At 35.3% G+C, this 21,731-nt stretch overlaps 1 protein-coding gene across 3 annotated transcripts in view; it reads left to right on the forward strand.

The window, feature by feature from the left end:
• HACE1 (HECT domain and ankyrin repeat containing E3 ubiquitin protein ligase 1) overlaps positions 1-21,731 on the forward strand; it is a 94,935-nt gene that overhangs the window by 42,484 nt on the left and 30,720 nt on the right. For all 3 annotated transcript variants that reach the window (XM_067702468.1, XM_067702469.1, XM_067702467.1), the window contains exons 11-14: positions 4,357-4,507; positions 10,405-10,739; positions 15,652-15,720; positions 15,958-16,045. In XM_067702468.1, coding sequence (XP_067558569.1) covers positions 4,357-4,507; positions 10,405-10,739; positions 15,652-15,720; positions 15,958-16,045 — 643 coding nt within the window. The remainder of the gene's footprint in view (positions 1-4,356; positions 4,508-10,404; positions 10,740-15,651; positions 15,721-15,957; positions 16,046-21,731) is intronic.

The raw sequence follows: 21,731 nt of genomic DNA on the forward strand, positions 1-21,731 counted from the left end.
TTATATGATGAGGACTTTCTAAGACATACTGAGTAAAAAGCATGGGCTCTGGAGTCAGCTAGACTCAGATTTAATCCAGACATCACCATTTACTGTGTGACCCAAGCAAGTAACTTTTCGGAGTTTCCTTTCATCATCCATCCATCTATCCAATACATATTTTTGAGTGCCTGCTATCCACTAGGCCATCTGCTAGATAACAGTGAGTAAAACAGACAAGATCTCACCCTACACTTAATTTACAGTCTAGTCAGGATTTTATTTCCTTCTTGGAAAATGATAGTAAATATCTTAATGAATTGTTGTAAGAATGAAATGATAAGGTTCTGTAAGCCTAGTGCCAACCATTATGTCTGGCATGTAGTAGAGATGATGATGATGCTGGTGATAATGATGGTTCTTTTTTAAATTCCTCATAATACCTTAACCTGTTTTCCTACATTAGAAAACTTGTTTTTTCTACTTAAATCTCTGCCCTATTTTCTGCTCTTCCTAATAATCAGAAAGCATTTATGTTTCTCTGTTTTTATTTTAAGTTCACCTTTAATACGTACTTAAGCAGGTTCTAATAAGCTAAAGAACATTCAGATACATTATTTCCTTTAAACCTCACAGTGACTTTATGATTTAGATATTATCTCCATTTTATATATAAGAAAATTGAAGTTCAGTGATTTGCTAGGCTAGAAAAACCAGGATTTACATCCTTACTAATTGATAAAGAGCAGATCCTGGGCTCCAATTTAGCTCTTAAAAATGACAGCGATATTAGTGGTACAGGAGAAACAGGGTAGGAAAGAGGGATCCATGCCAGAACAAGTTTTAAAATTACCTTGCTAGACTTACTGCCTCACCATTTACAATGATACCTTTCATATGTCTTATAGAGTATGTTATTATGGCCAATTTGGTCTGTAAACATCTCTTTGTTGGGATTGGTAACCAGTATTGGTTATTAGTATTGTGTTAGAATTTACTGTATTGGTACCATCTTGGCAAAACCTAGTCTTCCTGCTGCGTTTCTCCTTTACTCTCACACTACTACCACATCCACACTCATTTACTCTCACACTACTACCACACCCACAACACTTTGGAAACCAGAGGTGGGAGTTTTTATTCCCCACACCAAGCAATCCTTTAACACCAGCCGGGTGTCCTACAGTTACCTCAATTCTGCCTAGAGATGGCATTAGATCCCACAGGTTAAGGGCTCAGTTCTAGGAGACTGTCCCCCACCACAGATGCCACTTGGAATTAGTGGATCCCCAGATTACCCACAACTTTTGTTACCTGACTACAGATCAGAGGTTTTCATGACCTCCTCCCCTTTGGATTCAGTTATTTCCTAGAGCAGGTCACAGAATTCAGGGAAACACTTACTTTTGTTTACCAGTTTTTTAAAGAATATGATAAAGGATATTGATGAACAACCAGATGAATAGATACATAGGATGAGGTCTGAGAGGGTCCATAGTACAGGAGCTTCTGTCCCCATAGAGTTGGGGAATGTCACTCTCCCTGTTTGTGGATGTGTTCGTCAACTTGGAAGCTCCCTGAACCCCCCATATTTTTGTTTTTTATATGGAGGTTTCATCACATGGGTGTGTTGATCATTAACTCCATTTCTAGCCCTTCTCTGGATAATGGGGGATAAGGCTGAAAATTCCAAGTCTCTAATCATTGCTTGGTCTTTCTGGTGACCAGCCCCCATCCAAAAGCCCACTAAGAGTTGCCTCATTAGAATAAAAGCTACTGCTATCACCCAGGAAATTCCAAGGGATTTAGGAGCTCTGTGTCAGGAACCAGGGTCAGAGACCCAATATGAGAACAGAAGGTGCTCCTAGTGCACTTATCACTTCAGAAATTACAGGGTTTTTAGGAGCTCTGTGCCAGGAAAAGGGCTGGGGGCAGAAAACATATATATTTTTCTGTTATCTCACAGCTACCGAAGTAGATTGTTAAGAGGACCTCAAATACAAATCATTCCCCCCTGCCAATTTAGTTTAATGGTACTTTTGCAGGTTGTCTTCCTTTTGTTCATTTGTCAATCATTTTATGTTTCTTAACCCACAATGTGATGTAATTTTGGCCACTTATTTTAATAGATATTTTAGTTAAGAAAATAATTCAAATACATATTAATTAGCGGCAATTGAGGTGTTATTTAGCATACTTTCGGAAAAATGGTTAGCCTTTTTGTCTAAGTGATTCTAGGAATATTTGCTGAAGATAATAAATATTTACTGAGGGCCCTTTTGCACATAGTGTTGTGTTTCACTAAATAAGTGAGTCATCTTGCTTTCTATATATTTATGATTGAAGGTAAAGATAGTTACCAATGTGCAAATGAAAAGAGAATTCACAGCTATTTGCTAAGTAAGATACTGAATGAAAGTATAATCTTATATTAACAAAGGTAAGTACATTGACAGGGCTTTGAATTAGGAAACTAATTTTTAAACTTTTATTTTGAGACCTGGTGGCTTGGGAAGAAATTATCATTTTGTGATGAGCTGGAGCAGTTTGTGATGAAGTTTGGATTTTATGATCTTTTCGTATAATATGAAAGAGATATTTCACTGGTTGGAAAGTGAAAAATGACATTTTTTAGATCAGTGACTTAATTGGAAGAAGTTTAAACTGGGTAAAGTAATATTAATATAGTCTAATAATCTTATATTAGACTGTTATTAGACTATATTAATAATTGATGATGTTCAGACTCCATTGTATAAGAGAATACTTCTTACCTTAAGGTAACTCATGAAGTTCCCTAAATCAGGTACTTAAAACAAATATTTATATATATGGTAGTTTCACAGAGGAAAATTAAATTCACATCTTTCTCATAGAAGAATTTGAGAGTCATTGGAGTTAACTTTTCCAATAGCTGCAACACAATAAAAGAAGGAAATAGTTTCAACCATACTGCATTTCTCTTTTGTCAGTCTCAACAATCTTATGATATAGAATTAAAAACAACTTTGTAAAGGCAAATATGTAAAAATCAGTGTGAGTTAAACTAATGATTCTATACACATTTGATTCAAAGTTAGTAAAACAAAGAAAAAGTTTTGCTAATGTGTTGTAGCTATCCCAGTCAAATACAGTATGGATAGCAATAGCTATTGTATTTTACTAACACTTGTAACTGATAGCTAGTTTTTATGTATTGTTTTTAACAATTTAATAATTTTTAGAATGAGAAAACAACATGAATGTTGAAGTAAAAATGTCAGGAAATTTTGGTTCAGTTGTCACCAGAATAGAAAATACTCTCTGATTTTTCACTTATCAAATCTGAATACTTACAATAGGCATTTGCTATTTCCACATAACTAATCATTATTGTTTTTCGTGTTAGAGGATACCTAAAAATACCATAGAGGAAGATTTTAATGAACTGAGGAAGATAGAGTAAGCTTTGATGATTAAACTTATGCAAAGGCAGTCATATCATTCTGCCCAAATGTCACTGCAACTCTTTACTCTGCTTTTGTGTAACCATTGTAATACAAGATAACTGATGTTGGAGGTTTCAAAATAAAACCACCCCTGAAAAACAACAACAAGTTTTTTTTTAAGATCTATCGTTAGATTCAATACACATTTACCCTAACTCCTACAGTTTCTCTGTGGAAGAGTAATGATTGATATTCATGATGATGATGAACAATCCCCAGGCACTGGGATTTTGAAGGGCTTTTTGATTAGTCAAAGAAAGTTTATATTATATTTAATACGGTTTAGTATTAATTGGATCAGTCTTTTTCATAGTAGGATGTATTTCCCTTATTTATATACAGTCATAAGACAACCCATAATATGGAGAACCACCCTGATACAGATAGTAACTTTAAGATTATTCAATTTGTACATGTTCTGTATGTGAACAATTGGTTACTATTCTGGGATGAGTTAGGGAAAATGGGGTTATGGATAGAATAGTAGAGTTCAGCCTCTACAATTCAGTTGTGGGTTGGCCTAAGATCATAATCAACATTCCTACTATTGGTTCTAAGTGAAATGTTCTCAGAGTTCTAAAGAATTAGTTTAATTTATAAATATACTGTTCTATACTGGTGATTTTCTTCATATTTTATGCTTTGATCATTGGTTATATTCTAGTTACTTAAAAGTAAATAAATCATTCACATGCAATCCAAATAATGTACATTTGCTAACTTCCTGGTAAACAAAACATTCCATCCCATATCATGGCAGGAAAGAAATATTACTCGTTAAATTATGAAACAGATGGTAAATGTAATGAAAATGTTTTAAAATCAGTATTTTAAGATGTAATTTGTTTTATTCCATCTAATCTGTTCATATTTTAATTTTTATTTTCAGCATATCTAGTAATTATGATGCTCAAATGAAGAGCCTTTTAAGGATTGTGAGGATATTTTGTCATGTCTTTCGAATTGGTCCATCCTCTCCCAGTAATGGAATCGATATGGGCTACAATGGGAATAAAACTCCAAGAAGCCAGGTGTTCAAGGTCAGAGAAGTATATGATGTTGTTAGGAAGATAGATGTAAAAGAGATGAATTTGACAAAGCATACATTCATTAATTGGAAACCTCATAAACAGGATGTAAATTTGGTTTATACCAGTGATTGACACTTTGTAAACTAAGACCTTTTTCCTTTCATCTCTGTCTAATCAGCAGCAAGTCTCATTTGGTGAGCTTTCTGTTTTTCTTACAAGTAAAATTTTAATTTCAGTAGTGTTTTATTCTAAGGGTAAAGGTATTTAATGTTTAAATATAATTAAATCTACTTTTTTAAATTGGATTATAGGTCCTAAATGCAGCCATCACGATTTTTAAAAAATATGTCTTATTCAGAAGGAAGACATCCGGTTTTTAATTAGGTTTTATTATCGTTTGTGTTTTGTGTGTGTCCGTGTATTTTTTTTAAAAATAAGTTTACTTTCATTTATTGGGTTTATTAACAATTCCTTGGGTTACTTCAAGAAAGAAACATTGAGGTATTTTCTTAATGTATTTTATATTGCTTCAGCTGCTGCTTCTTTACAAGCACATTTATGAATGGAATCCTTGGAAGAAAGATTTCCAAGGCAGTGTAACCATGTCAAATTACAATTTTGTGAAGTAAGCAAAATGTACATGACTATAATGGCTATTGCTAATAAATGTACATGACTATAATTGCTATTGTTAATGCTTTTTTATGGCATTATATTTTCAGATAACTCAGATTTTGGACAAATGTGTAATAATTGTTTTCATGTTTTTTTTTAAAGGTAATTTATCTGGAGAGCTTTTCATAGTATAAAATTAGCTTTTGGGTTCATGAAAAATTATATTTCTTTAAACAGTCTTTTGGGTATAAATATAGGTTGTCTGTCCAGAAGGTGATATAAATGTTTTTACGTGCCACATCCTCAAAAATGAGTTGTGATTGACAGCTTTACTTATCTATAAAATTTGAAGTTATATAAAGTTAAATTAATGATGTATGCTAAATGATTCTAGTCTTACATGGCAAGTTTTTGGCAGACACAAAGAAGTGGTTAGCAAGCATTTTGACACTAGTCAATTCTTTAATACCTGGAATAGGTATGATAACCTTTTAGAATAGGTATGTATCAGTTTCTGTGCATCTGTTCGTCTGCTTCAGGCTCTTTTTTCTTTACATTGGTGCAGGAGTGTTCAGCCACATGTGTGCATGCTTCTCCCTCCCCCCACAGTTGTGCGCGCGAGTGTGTGTGTGTGTGTGTGTGTGTATGTGTCTTTTTCTTCCTTCTTTTTTTTTCCCCTATTGTGCCATCTCCTGGAAGAAGGAAGTTATGCATCTTCTTGTAATTCAGATTTTAGCTTTTCAACGTACCACTTCCTTTAATACTAGTTAGAAGTGATAGCTTCCTGTCTTTGTAAAATTTGAATTTGAATTATTGATCCTCTGTTTTGTTAGTGCTGTTTTAAGTGAGTTTCACTGCTCAAACATTCATATTACAGGAAGTTGTTCTTAATGTGTTCTAATATGACTCATGCAGTTTGTTACTGAAACTTCTCCTGATTGATTTTTCTACTTGTCCTTCTACTCATCTGTAATGATGAATGAAAATCAAACCAGGTATAGATATGGTCACTGTTGACAAATTGAGTATATATTATATTTATTATTGTCTTATTTTTTGTTAAAATTTCAATTTGCCACCTGTTGCTAATGATATCAGAAAATACTTATGTGCTAAGTAACCTCTTTATAGGCGTTTAGTGCTTGATTTAAATGTTATTTTTCTATCTAGACCGTCAGTACAGATAAAACAGAGTAGAAAAGGATATTATTGCTTTTCTTTTAGCTTTTCTTTTATGGAATCCAGACTCTTTGTTTTCATTGTTATTTATCAATGATATATATAATATATAAAGTTCTTTCCTTCTCTTTTATTTCATTTGTTAGTATCTTTATTTCTCTTTTTAAGGTTTTTTTTTTTTTCCCCTGTATCATTGACAACTGCCTTTGTCTCTGAGCACTTATTTTCTCTTAAATTTTGACCTTTCACTTTGGTAAAACATTTTTGTTACAAACGCAGCCAGTTTTTTAAAACATTAACAAGTGTTACTCTTAAGGAACTGATTAATCTCTTTCTATCTAATTTTATGAATTAAATGTGGACTCTTTGGAGGATGGCAAAATGATCTGCCCTCCCACTTACATGGATAAAAATAGAAACTACACTGTCATCCATGTATTTAAGGTCTTTTCATTTTGGGATGATTGAAGTTGTAAAAATCTGAACCATCTGGTGAGTTAACTGCAATTTTAGATTGGAAATACCATTTTAATTTTTACCACATTTTGTCTATGGTAGCAATTGATCCCTACTTTCTATTTCATTAACTAGTTACTATGTCACTTTATTGTTGGGGTTAGCTAATGGGTTTTCCATTAAGAATGAGTGGGTTTATAGGCCATGTGTTTGTAGTAGGTTTGTTTAACATCCTGTTATTAGTTTCCTGATTTATCTTAGAAGTCCTTTAAGTTAATCTTAACACTTAGCCCTTCTTTCAGTGTTAAGAGATTTTTATCTAGAGCCTTGCGAACTTTGGAACATCTGAAGGAGAAAGTAGTTCTGGTTATAGGAGTAGGGTGAGCGTGGGGAAGAGAGTTTAGGCTTCTTGAATCTTGATATGCTCCTTTTTTGTGAGTAGTAAGCTGCGACTATTAACGGTTTCATAGAATTATAATTGGAAGCCAAGAAAGATTGAGAAACTTTTAACTTTAAGATCTTATCTTTTGGATCGTGGCATTTGACATTATCGAGTTGAGAACAGTCCGATTAACAGAATTTCAAGATGCTATTAATAAGTTTGTTAGTAATGCTTTCCTGTCAAATTTGTATCTCATTTGACACATGGATCTTGAGATTTTTTAAATTGTCCAACAAGTTTGGGATTATATATTATAGCTTTGACTTGTTAACTTGAAATGTTTTTGAAAATCATGTATGCTTGTCAAATCGTTGTTATAGGTAGAATATAATTCTGTGGTGAAGATCACTCAATAATATGAAATGAAGTAATACTTCCATAGTGCCAAGAAGCCTAATATTTTCCATAGTCATTGACTCATTTTTCTGTAACAGTTAATATGTATGGTACTTTGTATTGATGTTTTTTATCATTATTATGTATGAGTATGAAAAAGCCTCATAGACATGGTTTGCAATTGTTAATTTTTAAAATTTAACCCTTTCTGTCTGTGATTGCTACTACAGTTAGAAATTAAAGTTATTTTCACAGTATTCTTTTTGTTATTGAGGAATGAATTTTCTGAACAAGTCTTCAAAGGGACAACTCCCTAGGTAAAAATGCTTTAAGGTTGGGATTTAGTTTTAGTGCACGTGTGAATGAATAAATAAACAGTGGGGAAAAGAGAAAACTAAAGAAAAGCCCAAGATGATTTACTACTTCTTTTTTTCCCTCATTCTCTTTTAATTCTTTGCTGTGCTACTCTATTGAAAACTCTTTCTAGCTTTTCTCGGTATCTTTATTGTCACTATCATTTTTATACAGATCTGGCTGTTTTTGGATATTATTTCTGGAATGATTCAGAATTCACCTTTAATTTTTGCAGGTTGTCAGTATTTGAGAATAGGATGATCGTAGTTCAGGCTCAGCACTCTCATCCACGTGAGGAGCAGGTATCACTTCCAGCCTTAGCCTTCATCTCTATCTAGTGTGGGGATTTTCTGGGTTTTAGTCCTTCTCACTTAGAGGCCAGTTATTCCTTTTTCCTTTTGTTTCAAGCAGTTTTTCATCACCACCTGTTCTTTCTTTTTTGGAAGTTCATTTTTTGATGAAAGCTAAATAGTTTTGCTGACATAAGAAGTTCTTTTCATCTTTTATAGCAGGGTTTAATGTTTTTCTCATGAAGAGAGACCATAGACCCAAACTTGGATCATGATTAAAATTAAGACATTTTCAGTGAAGGTACCATGTCAGTGTTGATGGCAGCTGGTGCTTCTTGCCCTTCTTTTAAGCAGTTCAGGGACCCTTTAAGAAGTTAGGCATCCAACTGCTGTGACTAACCATGGAAAAGCCGTCTTTGTGCAGGAGAAGGGTGCTCATTTCAACCTCAGAAAGGGTTTCTCAGAAACCCTTTGCTTACCTGTTTACCTAGGCTGTACTAACTAAATATTTGTTGAATGAGTAAACTGGTTTTTTGTTGATGGTGGTAGGGTTTTTTCCTTCTTGCTTTTTGGTTTAATTTTTAAGTGAAGACTTAGGGGTGATTTAATTGTTTGCAAATTCAATAAGTAGATTATTCTCAAATAGAGAGTGTTCTGGAAATCTGAAGAAAGGATGACGATAACAGCAGGGGGATTTATTAGATAATAATTGTAAAGAATTGCTTGGCAGAACAGGTTATTTAAACATTTCCTAAAGTTCCAAATATGGTTGTATAATCTCTTTACATAGTGGTCTTTAAAAGTAAGATTATTTCTTTTAGTTGAAATATTTAGGGTGGGTTTTTCAGAAGCATGTGGTCTAGTTTGTAGTGTTCTGTGATCATATAAGAATCAAAAAGTAAGATTAACTTTTTATTCATTTGTAGAAAGACAATTTATCACTGTCAATAGGAATATTTAGAATAGTGTAGGAATGGAAGACATTAAACCACTATCCCCCCTGCTCCCCTGTGCCTTCACTGTTCATCTTTATTTGGGATTAAAAAATGTTCTAACAGGTCTTTCTTCCCCCCAGCTTTACTGAGCTGTAACTGTTATATAGGGTTGAGTAACTTTAAGGTATACAGTGTGATGATTTGATACAAGTATATTTTGCAAAATGTTTAGTACAGTAAGGTTAGGTAACACATCCTTCACCTCACATAATTACCACTTTGTTGCTGTTGCTGTGGTGAGAACATTAAAGCTTTATTCTCATAGCACCTTTCAAGTGTACAATACCGTATTGATAACTATAGTGACAATGCTGTACATTAGATCCCCAGTAGCATGTCTTTTAATAGTAGTTGGGCATTTGTATTTCTCCTTGTGTTAAAAATTACTGTTCACTAGAGATGATACATATATTTCATTTTTCTCTAGTACTTAGTCCTGTTACAGCATTTGTGATCACATAGTATTTTAAAGATAAAATTTCATTTGCTGTTAATTTACAAAAGACATTTCATTATTCTCAAAAGGAATATTTAAAATAGTATAGAATTAAGAAACTGTTTACTCCTATGTGTTCCTTTTTTATTAAGCTGTTGATCTTTACTTTGAATTATGGATTTGCTAGCCAATATTTGATAGTTTCTAGTTATTAGAGATGGATTCGTGTGTGGTTGGGTATGCCTGTATATGTATATGTGTGTGTGTGTGTGTGTGTATGTGTGGATGTAAATATCACATCATATTTTAAAGTTTCTCATCATAAATTTTCAAAATCTCAGAGATTCCATGTAAAGAAGAGTGCAGTAAACTAAGTTTATTAAGCTCTTTATGAATTCTCATTTTTTTAATTGAAAAACAACATAATTAAAAATAGTTGACACATTAATACAGTAAAGGTTAGGGGGATTGTATTCATAAAAGTAATGTATGGTTTAAAACTAAATATTTGAAAAATTTTAAAAGAAATATTGCTTATGCATTTTTTGGTTAGAGTTTAATTTTCCTTTTTTTATTCTAAGGAATAAATAAGTGCAAATTAAGTTTTTGCTAGAAATGAAGAAATTGTCATTTATATGAGGTTTATGTTTTTGTTACTTACCTTTAGGCATTGCTGACACATAAACTTGGGAAAATAAAAGTATCTAGAGTAAATATTCTCTTCTATAATATTTGTCTGAGTGGGTTTTTTATCCTGCAGTTTAAGAATGATGTTTTAAAAAAACACTTTCTTTTTTTCTTAGCCTCTTGAATTGCTTTGGCACTCATTAGATGAATGGCTAGTTTTAATAGCTACAGAATTAATGAAAAACAAAAAGGACTCAACGGATATCACTTCTATTTTACTGAAACAAAAAGGCCAAGATCAAGATGGTACTTCCATTCCTGCATTTGAACCTCCAGGACCTGGGAGCTATGAAAATCTATCCACTGGCACAGGGGAATCTAAACCAGATGCTCTTGGAGGGAAACAGGAAGCCAGTGCAGACTGCCAGGATGTTATTTCTATGACAGCTAACCGGCTAAGTGCTGTCATTCAAGCTTTTTACATGTGCTGTTCTTGTCAGATGCCTCCAGGGTAAGAAGGTTTCTGCTTGTTTTGTGTGCTGATCTCTGCCTATCAATAACCAATGTTGTGGCTGGAGCAGCCCTTGTGGTTCTTATTATGATTGCAAGACACCCTTCAGCAATAACCATCAGGAAGCTTTGAAAAAAAAAAAAAAGGTTTATTACTTACAGGACGTGGAAATTACATGACACACCTGGGGCCACACAGCAAGGTTGCCAGTAGAAAGAAAGCTCGAGGGCCTGGGGTTCTCTTTTTATTGGAGTTGAAGGTAGAGGCCTAGGGTTTTGAAAGCTCACTCTTTATTGGTGAATTTAAAACATGAGAGTGGGAATTTGAAGCATGAGAAGAGAAAACACAAGTGGCTCAAATGGTCAGTTATTGAAATCAACCAAGATCTCTAAAACAAAGGAGCTTGGAGATGGAGGGGTGGGTCTTTATCTAGATGTGGGCCTGGCATTATGTTTATTCGAGATAGCCATCTTTGAAGCGGATGCCTCTTTGAAGTGGATAAAGTGGAGGCAATCTGCTAGATTTTCCTGGTTTGCAGTCTGAATGTATCTGGTGATTTTTCTGAGTGGCCCATATAGCAACAGGCACAAAGATTGTCCATATATGAGCTGTTGTTGTTGTTTCTCTGAATTTTACATCAAGTTATTCTACTTTATATTGTATGGATTTGGAAAAGGAACAGTTTTAGTTCTCAGTGATTCCAAGTGAGAAGGGTGGGAGAAAAATTGTAAACATTAATTTGAAGAATTGTAGCTGGATATTGGAGGAAATGAAAATTCAGCGTCCAGTACAGTTTACAGGTAGAAAAAGAAAACCTCAAAGGCAGTTAACAGGACTAGAATCTGATATCCACAAGAGTGCTTCCTTATAGTATAATTTTTCAGTGTGGTACAAGACATGTTTAGTAAGAGAACCAAATTTATCATTAGTTCCTCTGTAATAGAAAGCCAAAAGTGGATAAACCTATGTTTAGTAATTAATGTTTCAATATCTTACCTTATTTGGAAATGACCTAGATATTCAGTAAATTTTCCATCATTTAATTTAACTTAGCAAAACTCTGAAGTTTTTAAGTTACCAAAGAGATTTGGGAAACTCTTTTTAAGTAGACATAGCATGAAACATAGCTATTGCTGAAAAGTTCACCTAAACTTTACTCCACTTACATCTGTTTAAATCACTTGTTCTTAACAATTACGTCTAGATTATTCATGAAAGTCTCATTAGGCATTAGACAAAATTGGCCATCATCCCAAGCTATTTTTCTTGCTCACAAATTGTGTAACCTAGATAATATGAACTTATTTGAATTGTAAACCCAAGTAGAATAAAAGCTGCGTGTCTGCATTATATCTAATGTTGATAAATCTGAGATATGCCTTTTTAAATTAAACCAGCAAGTTTAAACTACCTTTTATTTACAGAAGATTATCCCAGATCACATGAACTTGAAAAACGTTAGGGTTAGTTTATTACTGAGTTTTAGGAATACTTAATTCATAGTATTTATTTTTAAGCCAATTAAATACAGCTCTTTTACAAATTAATTTTGTCAATACCATCCAGAGGTAGAAAAAAAAAATCACTTGCATGTAACATACATCTGTATAGACATACATAAGCATGCAGCCAGACACAGAGACCCTATAGCTTCCATTCTAAAATTTTAGCTGTGGATCAGGTACAACAATATACAACTTACTAGTTTACAGACTACCTTTGAGTCCAAATTGTGTCTGGCAGATGGAACAAGTTAAGGTTACCTGCTCCAGTGGTTAAAGCTTTTTACAAATATTTGTGGAGAAGACTTTTAAGATTTGTATTTGTCTTTGACATGTTTTCTTAAGGAGGGTGTGGACTAGATTTGGGGTAAGAGGTTTTACAACAGTTTATATTTTAAAAGGCCTCTTTCCCTTTCTCTTTTTCCTTCAGGCTCAGGTGATTGTGGGCAGAGTTTTAGTTACCTCCTAGGGTATTTGTATTTCAAAAACATGGTAAGACTTACATCTTAAGGGATAGAGAAAGAATGTAAGTTTCCTCCTAGGATTTTTAGTGCCTTTTGGATGGTTTTGGCAGTCCCAATAAAATGTAGTAGGGCCAACCTGTAATTAGGGGGAGTGTCCTGTAAAAATAATTCCCTGGACTCAGGGTCAAATGGGGCTTCTCTAGGGTTGGAAATGAAGAGGAGGTCACTTGGGTCACTATGGTCATGGAAATGATAAATCCATTGGACCATGCCAGTTTTGCACAGCAGGAGATGGGCCTCATCGTAATGTTTTCCATTCACAGTGAGCCTTAGCAGTATGGAAGAGTCGGCATGGTGCCAGGCATTAAATATCCAAGTGAGGAGAGGAGGTGCCCTGGTATGAATATCTGTGGCTCTGGGTGCTTTTGCCTTCTCATATCCGTTTTTTTTTCCTCACTTAGAGGCCTTGCTAACCCTGTCAGCTTTTGCCTTGGTGGCAGGGATGCCTTGTGAGGCGTTTTTCTTAGTTCTGCCCCGTTCAGGGCAAAGCGGAAAGGGGCTCAGCATCTGTGATCTCTTGGAGGAAACAAGTTTGTAGTCCAGATGGATCTTTAACAAAGTTATGGATTTTAGGGTCTTTAGAGATACTGACCAGTTGATGCATTTTGGTGGTCGCAACAATTTAGAGCTCATTCTAAACAAACAAGAAAACCTGCAGTAGTCTGCTCCCTTCTCCTCTTCCTGTTGCATAAAATCTTTGAGAAGGGTTTGAATTTTGAATTAAGGAGTGGTTTTTGAACTCAGTTTCTACTTCTTGTTTTTTTCCTGTTACCTTAATCTTATGTGTTGTTACTGGAAAATTTTAGGTGATGTCACTGTTAGCCCCTTTGTAGGTGGCTGCTTTCCTTTCAAGGGTTCCCAAGAGAATACTCCAGGATTGTGGTCGGCCTCTATTAGCACCAGATACTCAGGCTCGTTGGGAAAAGCCTTTTGGAATGTATTGGGTTGGCCAAAAAGTTCGTTCGGTTTTAAGTAAAAATAGAAGACACATTTTTCATTTTCACCAAGAACGTTATTGAACAATGTATTCATTAACCGAACGAAGTTTTTGGCCAACCCGATAATATCAAATTCTTGGCATGTTAGTATGCATAGCATTGAATAATGCCCAGGTAGCGACCAAGGGGTTTTGCGTTTATCAAAGAGCTGGTGTACCTCCTCAGTGTTCTTAGGAAGCACTGGCGCTTCATTTTTCAGTAGCGTTATACCAGGGATTGGACCCGATATCCCACTGGGTTAGTGGACAAAGAGTGACAGTAGTGAGTGAAGTGGTGACACAGACCATGGACCTCTGGTGTATTTTCCGTCAGGTGGTACCATTGGTTTCCACTGTGAGGCTGTTTTACTCTGCTGGGTTAGGACACTCAGTCTAGGCACAACATACTGACACTGTGGTTACAGACAGAGGTCTCCCCTCCTCACCTACGGAATCTTCTCGTGCCTTTAGCCCAGAGCCTTTCCTTGGGTTGCGGTGATAGCCTTGCTGTCCACTTCAGTTTCCTTAGCTCTCCTTGGCCTTGAGGCGAAGAGGATCCTCACACACATTAATAGTCATTCAAGGCCTTTATAATTAGTGGTCTCATCGTCTCATTAGACCATGTATGGCCTTGATCATACTGCTCTGAGGAGATTGTTGGCAGCTGTGACCTTTTGGGTTGGATGTCTCAGGCAACACATGACAGAGGCAGTACGCAAAAGCACGTTGCTGCAAGGCAGATCCCCAGCAAGTGGTGCTCCTTTCCCAGATGGTGTTACTTACCTGAGTTAGGTGGTGGTAAGCAAGCTGCAGCCAAAGGGCGTTCCTCTTGGTTCCCTGCAGGGCAGTCATGCAGTCCTGCTGAGTACGGCAGTTGTTCTGTGTGCCAGTCTCCACCTATCAATGACCAATGTCGTGGCCGGACTGGCCCTTGTGATTCTTCGTATGATTACAGGATGTCCTTCAGCAATAACCATTGGAAACTTAGGGGGAAAAAAGTTTTTTTACTTATAGGACCTGGAAATTACATGGCACACCTGGGGCCACACAGCCAGGTCATCATTAGGGAGTGGGGGGAGAGAGAGAAAGAGGGAAAGAGCACACACAAGCCTGGGGTCGAGGGCAGGGGACTAGGGTTTCGAGGGCTCACTATTGGTGAATTTAAACGTAAGAGTGGGAGTATAAAGCATGAGAAGAGAAAAAAACAAGTAGCCCAAATGGTCAGTTATCAAAATTAACCAAGATCTCTGAAACAGGAGACTCAGTGGGAGGCATCCTGGCTCTTTATCTAGTTGTGGGCCTGGCGTTGTGTTTATTCGAGATAACCATCTTTGAAGTGGATACTTCGCCAATCAAACCTTAAGTCAGGCACTTGCATTACTGAGTAGAGAAAACCCAGTTATCTGGGCTTACGCTACATGCTTATCATTTCCTTTTCTGATAGATGAAGAAAAGCTATAATTTTTTTTATAATTGCAGAAATAACAATACTTTGCTGTTTTTGGTTTTCTGATCTTTAGGATACTTATTGAACTGATCTGGAATTAGTACAGAATATTTGAGTTTTAAGCATCATTTATGTTATTAACATGTTGGATGGTGAATGTCACTTTCTATAGGATCATTTAACCATGTATTGGAAACATATAGACAGAGATGCTTAAAATTTCAAGGTTTTTAAAAAGTCACTTGTTTATATCATCTGTTAATGAAAAGTTATTATATATATATATCTGAGTGTGTATATATATTTCATATTATAAATTGACTAGGCATGCCTCAGATTCCATAAAGACAATCCAAACCCCATTTTGTGTGTGTGTAGAAGCCAGTCCAATTCAACACGTAGTCACATTTGCCATATCACCAACTTTGGTCTGTGTGTTCTGATTGTTTTTTACCCCCCACAGAATGACTTCACCCCGTTTCATTGAATTTGTCTGCAAACATGATGAAGTTTTAAAATGCTTTGTTAACAGGTAAAGCTTTCTTGGTTTCATGGATTACTATTGTAGCCTTTTCTTACAGTTTTTATCTCAACAGAAAAAATATTACTTCTGTTACTATTCAAAAAATGCTCAATGACAAGTACAAGTATAGTAGGTGTGGATTAATATGTATTTTTATTCTGTTTCAATATCTGTATGTCTAAATTTGCATGTCACTTAATGCTGCTCATCCTTCCCATCCATGTAAACAATGTGTTTTTCTTTTAGGAATCCCAAGATTATATTTGACCACTTTCACTTCCTCCTTGAATGTCCTGAACTGATGTCAAGATTCATGCATATCATAAAAGCACAGGTAGTGCTTTTTTTGATCTTGTTTTTAGAATGTCTAATGAATACTGTTCAGCTAATTTGAATACTGTTCAGTAATTATTATACTTGAGACCACCTGCTGTAAGTGGAGTGACGTTACCTTATTCTTTACTTTAGTATATGGAGTTACATTAGTATGTAACTTTTGTACGAGGAGTAACTTTAAGAAATGTGCATTGAGTGCCTACTATGTGCAAAGACAACATGTTGCCACATTGCTGAAATGGAACACTAGTCCTATAAGGCTGATGGTCCTTGGGGATTTTATCCCCAAATACATTTGGGAAGTATAACACATGCCCTGTTGGAGATTGATAAAGCATATCAGCAGCTTGCTAAAGGCTTTGAGAAGCCCTTTGGTAAAAATAATAATTTAGCTTTGTTAGTCTTCCAAACTTAATTGACCTGAGAGCTTTCCCTGATGAGGGTTCATTCCATATATCTCATGTTTCATGAAACATGCTTGGGAAAAGCTTGTTTTGCTACTTAGCAGCTATGTGACTTTGGGCATATTTCTAACGTCTTTGAGCCTTGGGTTCTTCATCTGTAAAACAGAGATAATGACACCAACCTCATAAAACCTCCATGGTGAATAATAAGTTTTAAATAGTGACTTGTATATATGTTCAATAAATGGTAGTTGTTTTGGAGATAGAAAGGATATGTTCTGTCTCCAAGGGGATCTTAATTCAGTCTAGCAGGGGAGATAATAAACGTACCCGTAAAATACAGTAATTACAGTATGACCTGATTCTTTAGGAGTTTAAGGGAGGAAGAGCTTGCTTTTAGCTGCTGTAGTCAAGGGAGATTTCAAAGAGGAGGTGGATTTTAATCTAAAAAACATGCAAAATTTTGAAAGGAGTAAATGGGGAAGATGAACATTCTAGCCAAGATATGGGTCAGGACATATAGATGGAAAAGTGTATTAAAATACAGTGGGTTAAAGCAGAAATTTTGTGTAGGTGAGGAATGAGATGTAATTCTGGGAAGGTAGATTAGGGTTATAATGTATGGAACATTGATCGCCAGATTGCAGACTCTCCATTTGCTAGGCTGTCAGGAGCCACTAATAATTTTAGGAGAATGACATGATCCTACAAAGTTTTAGGAAATAATTTGTCTGAAATGTAGGCTAGACTGGAGGTAATGGTTTGGTTAGTAGTCATAAGATAAAGGCTATAGATATTTTAAATTGTCTTCAGGGACACTGATCCTTTTAGAAATTAAAGAAAGCTAAGAACTAATCTTTATAAAATTATACACATGTATATAGGTCTCCTTTGGCATCTGTTTAATAATGATGATGTAAAAGATAAGGTAGTAGTAATAACTTGCATTTATTTAATGCTAACTTTATGTCAGGTTCCATACATTTTTTCACATAGATTATTTTATTTTTGTAACAATCATGTGAGATAGGTACTCTTTTACTGAAGCCGGAGAGGTTAAGCAACTTGTTTAAGTCATTCAGCTACTAAGTGGGGAAACCAGAATTTAAAAGTCCATCTGGTTCTTAAGTTCATTTTCTTAATCTACACTAAATTACTCCATTCTAGGGTAAATGAGATTATAGGTGAAAGAAGCTTTAAGTTTTTGGAAGAGGTAGTTTGCTATATTTAATACTGTCTCTGCTTTTCACTTCATTTTCCCTCTTCCGTTCCTGCAAAAGCATCTGCATTAGCTATCCACCTTTTTGACCCACAGAGGGGGTTTTGTTGCCTGACCAGTGCGGGTGTCCACATGCATAGTGGTGGCCCAGTGAGGAGCTTGGACATGCTAAGGAGGGTGTTTGTGTAGAAGAGGAGCTCAGCACGGAGTATGTGAGTTGGCACGGTATATGGAGGATGTCCAGTGTGCAGGGTGGTGACAGTTGCTCAGAGTAATTTGACAAAGCTTGAGTGGAGTATAGGGTATCTATGCAGTGAATGGTCCGTGTCAGTGACAGAAGATTGATTATATATGAGGTGGGGCAGTTGATTGAATAAGTCAGTATAGTAAAGATAATGTGTCTCACTGTTGGAGAAAGTTAAAAAATGGAGGAAAACGATGAATCATGTACTATTGGATTGGAATTGGAGATATCACTGTGAACTTATAGTTTCCTATGTGGTTAGATAGATACAGCAAACCTGGCATCCATTTCTTGGTCTCTGAATACCATTCTCAATGAACGAGGGCCTGTTGGAGAAATGGCTAATTCAGAGAAAGTACAAGATGAGCCTGGATCATCTTATTGTGCCAGAAAGTTGTGTAGAGAATTATGAGGTTATGTCAAAACGGTTCAGAATCAACTTGAATGGATTCTACTGGCCAAATCTGGAACAATTTGAACATCAAAATAAATAATGATGGCAAAATATTGCAAATAAAGTCGGAACCTGTAAGTCTATAGTGAAAGAATTAATGAATAAATGGAAAGTTTGATGAAGGGTGGAATATTTTTATAGTCTTAAAGTATCTCCTCTTAGAATACTAACTAATTACAAAGATTAAAAAGGAACTTTACAGTGGAGAAGCTTGGCAGTGATCACAGCAGCCATACCAGTGTGCCAGCTGATAGGATGCACTGAGAATACGGTGTCACTTCTTTGATATTCCTGTCAAAGATGCATGCCCCGAATTTAATCATGAGAAATCATCAGACTAACTCTAACTGAGAGACATTCTACAATATAACTGACCTGCAATCTTTAAATGTAGGTCATGAAAATTAAGAAAACACTGAACAGCTGTGCCAGAATGAAAGCGGACAACTGAACGCAGTTCATGAGTCATTATGCTATACAGGACATTATATGGATCCCGGCAAAACTTGAAATGGGGTCTGAAGATTAGATATAGTAATATATCAGTGTCAGTTTCCTGATTTTGATGATTGTAAACTGCTTGTGTAGGAGAATTCTCTTGTTTGTAGGAAATACACACTGAAGTATTTAGGGGTAACTGGACATCATGTTAGCAATTTACTTTCACCTTAGGGGAAAAAAAACACCCCATTGTACTATTCATGTTAGCAGTTTACTTTCACCTTAGGGGAAAAAAAACCCCACCATTGTACTATACTAAGAAATTTTCTGTAACTTGGAGGCTATTAAAAAAAGTAAAAACAAAAACAGCTACCTCTGCTAAGGGATTGACTTCTTCTTCTGTTGGTGGTTTTCAGGTGGCCTGCTAGTTAAAGGGAGAGACATTTTGTATTGCTGTACAAATACTATTAAGAAGAGCCTCTGTAATCAGTCCTGTTTTGTGAATTATTTTATGGAAATGCAGGTACTCAGAAAGTTTACATACAGAAATGTGGTCTCTGGCTTTGTAGGTATATGGATGTGTGTGTGGATGTTTTGATCTTAACAGATAACTTACTAGCTTTTGAAGGTAGCATTTTGTACCTTTTAATGTTACATTTGAATTACTTTAAAAAAATTGCCACTTGTATTTATTTTCAAATGGTCCACATTTTCTATATGAAGGACAGAATTTAATATTTAATATCTTATAATGGCAGATAAGTTTACTGTCATTTAACATACTTATTCGCAATAATTTTTACGTTGTTGTGAGTGATAAGAACAACATCTATTAGCGTTCTGGGAGTTGAGTATTTGCACAAATTACTTAACCTCTTGGTGCTGCATTTTTCTCTTCTATGAAATGGAGATGATAAAAGTCCCTTTTTCTCAGAGTGTTGTGAGGATTAAATGTGAAAATGCATGTAAAGTGCTTAAAACAGTACCTGGCTTATAGATGCTTTAATAAATGTTAGTTAATTTATGATTATTATTATTTTGTTCTGTATTTGCATTATTTCATTTAATCCTCAGAATTAGCCCTTGAAGTGGTATTATTTTCCCCATTTTACCGGTAGGAAAACTAAAGTTCTGAGAGAACTTGTAATTCCCCTAAGATCACAAACCTAGTAGTGGCAGATCTAGGATTTCAAACCATGTTTATCAAACTTCAAAGCCCATATTTAAATACATTAATTCTGTGTAATATTTTTTCTCTCCTCTTTTACCTAAGTTTTAGGAATAATCAGCATTAAAATTTCAAGCACTTAACATTCTAGCCTGTTTACTAAAAATGAAATATTTTATTTATATGACCAGTAATGAATATAACAACAGCAGCGTTTTATTTAAAATGTGGAAAACTGCTAGAAGTATGGACAAAATTATACATTTAACTTTGGAGAAGGGAGCATTTACTCTTTTCTTATTGAAAGAACAGGCATTAAAAGGCAAAAATTAATCTTGCACCAGTTATTTTCATAAAAATATTTTTATTAAGAATTAATAAAAAGATGTTTAAGTCTTTTGAAGAAAACAAATGTTTAGTTTAGCTCAGATGAAGAAATTTACTGGTATCCTAAAAATTGCATGAGAGAGAACCTCTTTGTGGTGTTGGACATGAATCGTATTTATCTCTTGAAACTTTTGGCTTTTGTGGTATTGCACCACCCTGGTTCTCCTTTGACTTTTCTAGCTGTGTGTATCATTTGCTAATAAGCAAATTCTCAATCCTGACCTGTGATCATAAACTTCTCTGTTCTTGGTGTTTGTCCCTGTGTCTTTAATCTCTTGAACAAGGGACATTACCTTGTCTCCCATTTCAGCTTTGTTCATGACTCTCTTTCTCATGTCTCAGCTGCAGAACGTTCTAGTATTTATTTCTAAGCTCTTAGTAGTTATATCCTAAGTAACCTTAAATTCAGAACATATAAAACCTCATTCGTTGTCTTCCACCAGTGCCTTCTAGGAGTGGGGTAGGCGGTGGTGGTGCTGGGGTTCCCCCTCTAAGCTGTTTCTGATTTTAAGTTCTGCCCCTAGAGATCTTTTACTTTTCTTCTTTATTCAGAGGAGTAATGTCTTTCAGATTTACTTCATTGTTCTTCTTTCCTACCATGACCAGGACCGTATCAGTCTATACGTATTATTTCAACTGCTGCCTAGATGGCCTCCCTTTATCCTGGTAGTACTCTCATTTTAGTGAGTGCATTTACCATGCTATTCCTCTGGCCAAGTATCTTCAGTGGCCACTGTGTCTTTTACTTGATTCGAAGGATCCATAATTATGTCCTTGATTTACTTACAAAAACTTCCTTCTTTCAATATGTGTAGAGTTATGCCGGCGCCTTCACTGCATCTTCCGTGGAGTCACAGTTTCTCCTTCTGAGCCTTTTTCCTTGTCTCCCTTAGCCTGGTGTGCTTTCTTTTCCTCCTGCTTGAGCAAGACCTACCCAGGACCTCATGAAGCCTTTGTACTCCACTTATCCGCACAATCTCTGAATTCTTAGTGCACTGTGGTCTGTACTTCACTGTTTAGAACTTGATATCATTATGTGTTATATTGTTCCAATGTTATTCTCATCTCTTTAAGTGTATTAAACAGTTTTCAGCAATGAAATTTTTACATTTTACACATCCTAGGTACTCAATAATACTTTCTGATGAATAAAATTACAAATCACTTACAGTTTGCATATCTGGCAAAAGAACAAAAGGTAGAGGCTTTATTTACTGTTCACGAGATCTTATTCTTCAGTTTTTAGGGTGGAGGAAGGGAAGAAAAAAGGATAACAAATTCCTTTCTAGTTGCTGCATATATTCAGAGGATGGAAATTACAATTAGCCATAAAGATTATTTTCATAGAAAATTAAATGAACATGCAA

Source organism: Pseudorca crassidens, chromosome 13 (assembly GCF_039906515.1).
Source record: "Pseudorca crassidens isolate mPseCra1 chromosome 13, mPseCra1.hap1, whole genome shotgun sequence".
Lineage (NCBI taxonomy): Eukaryota > Metazoa > Chordata > Mammalia > Artiodactyla > Delphinidae > Pseudorca > Pseudorca crassidens.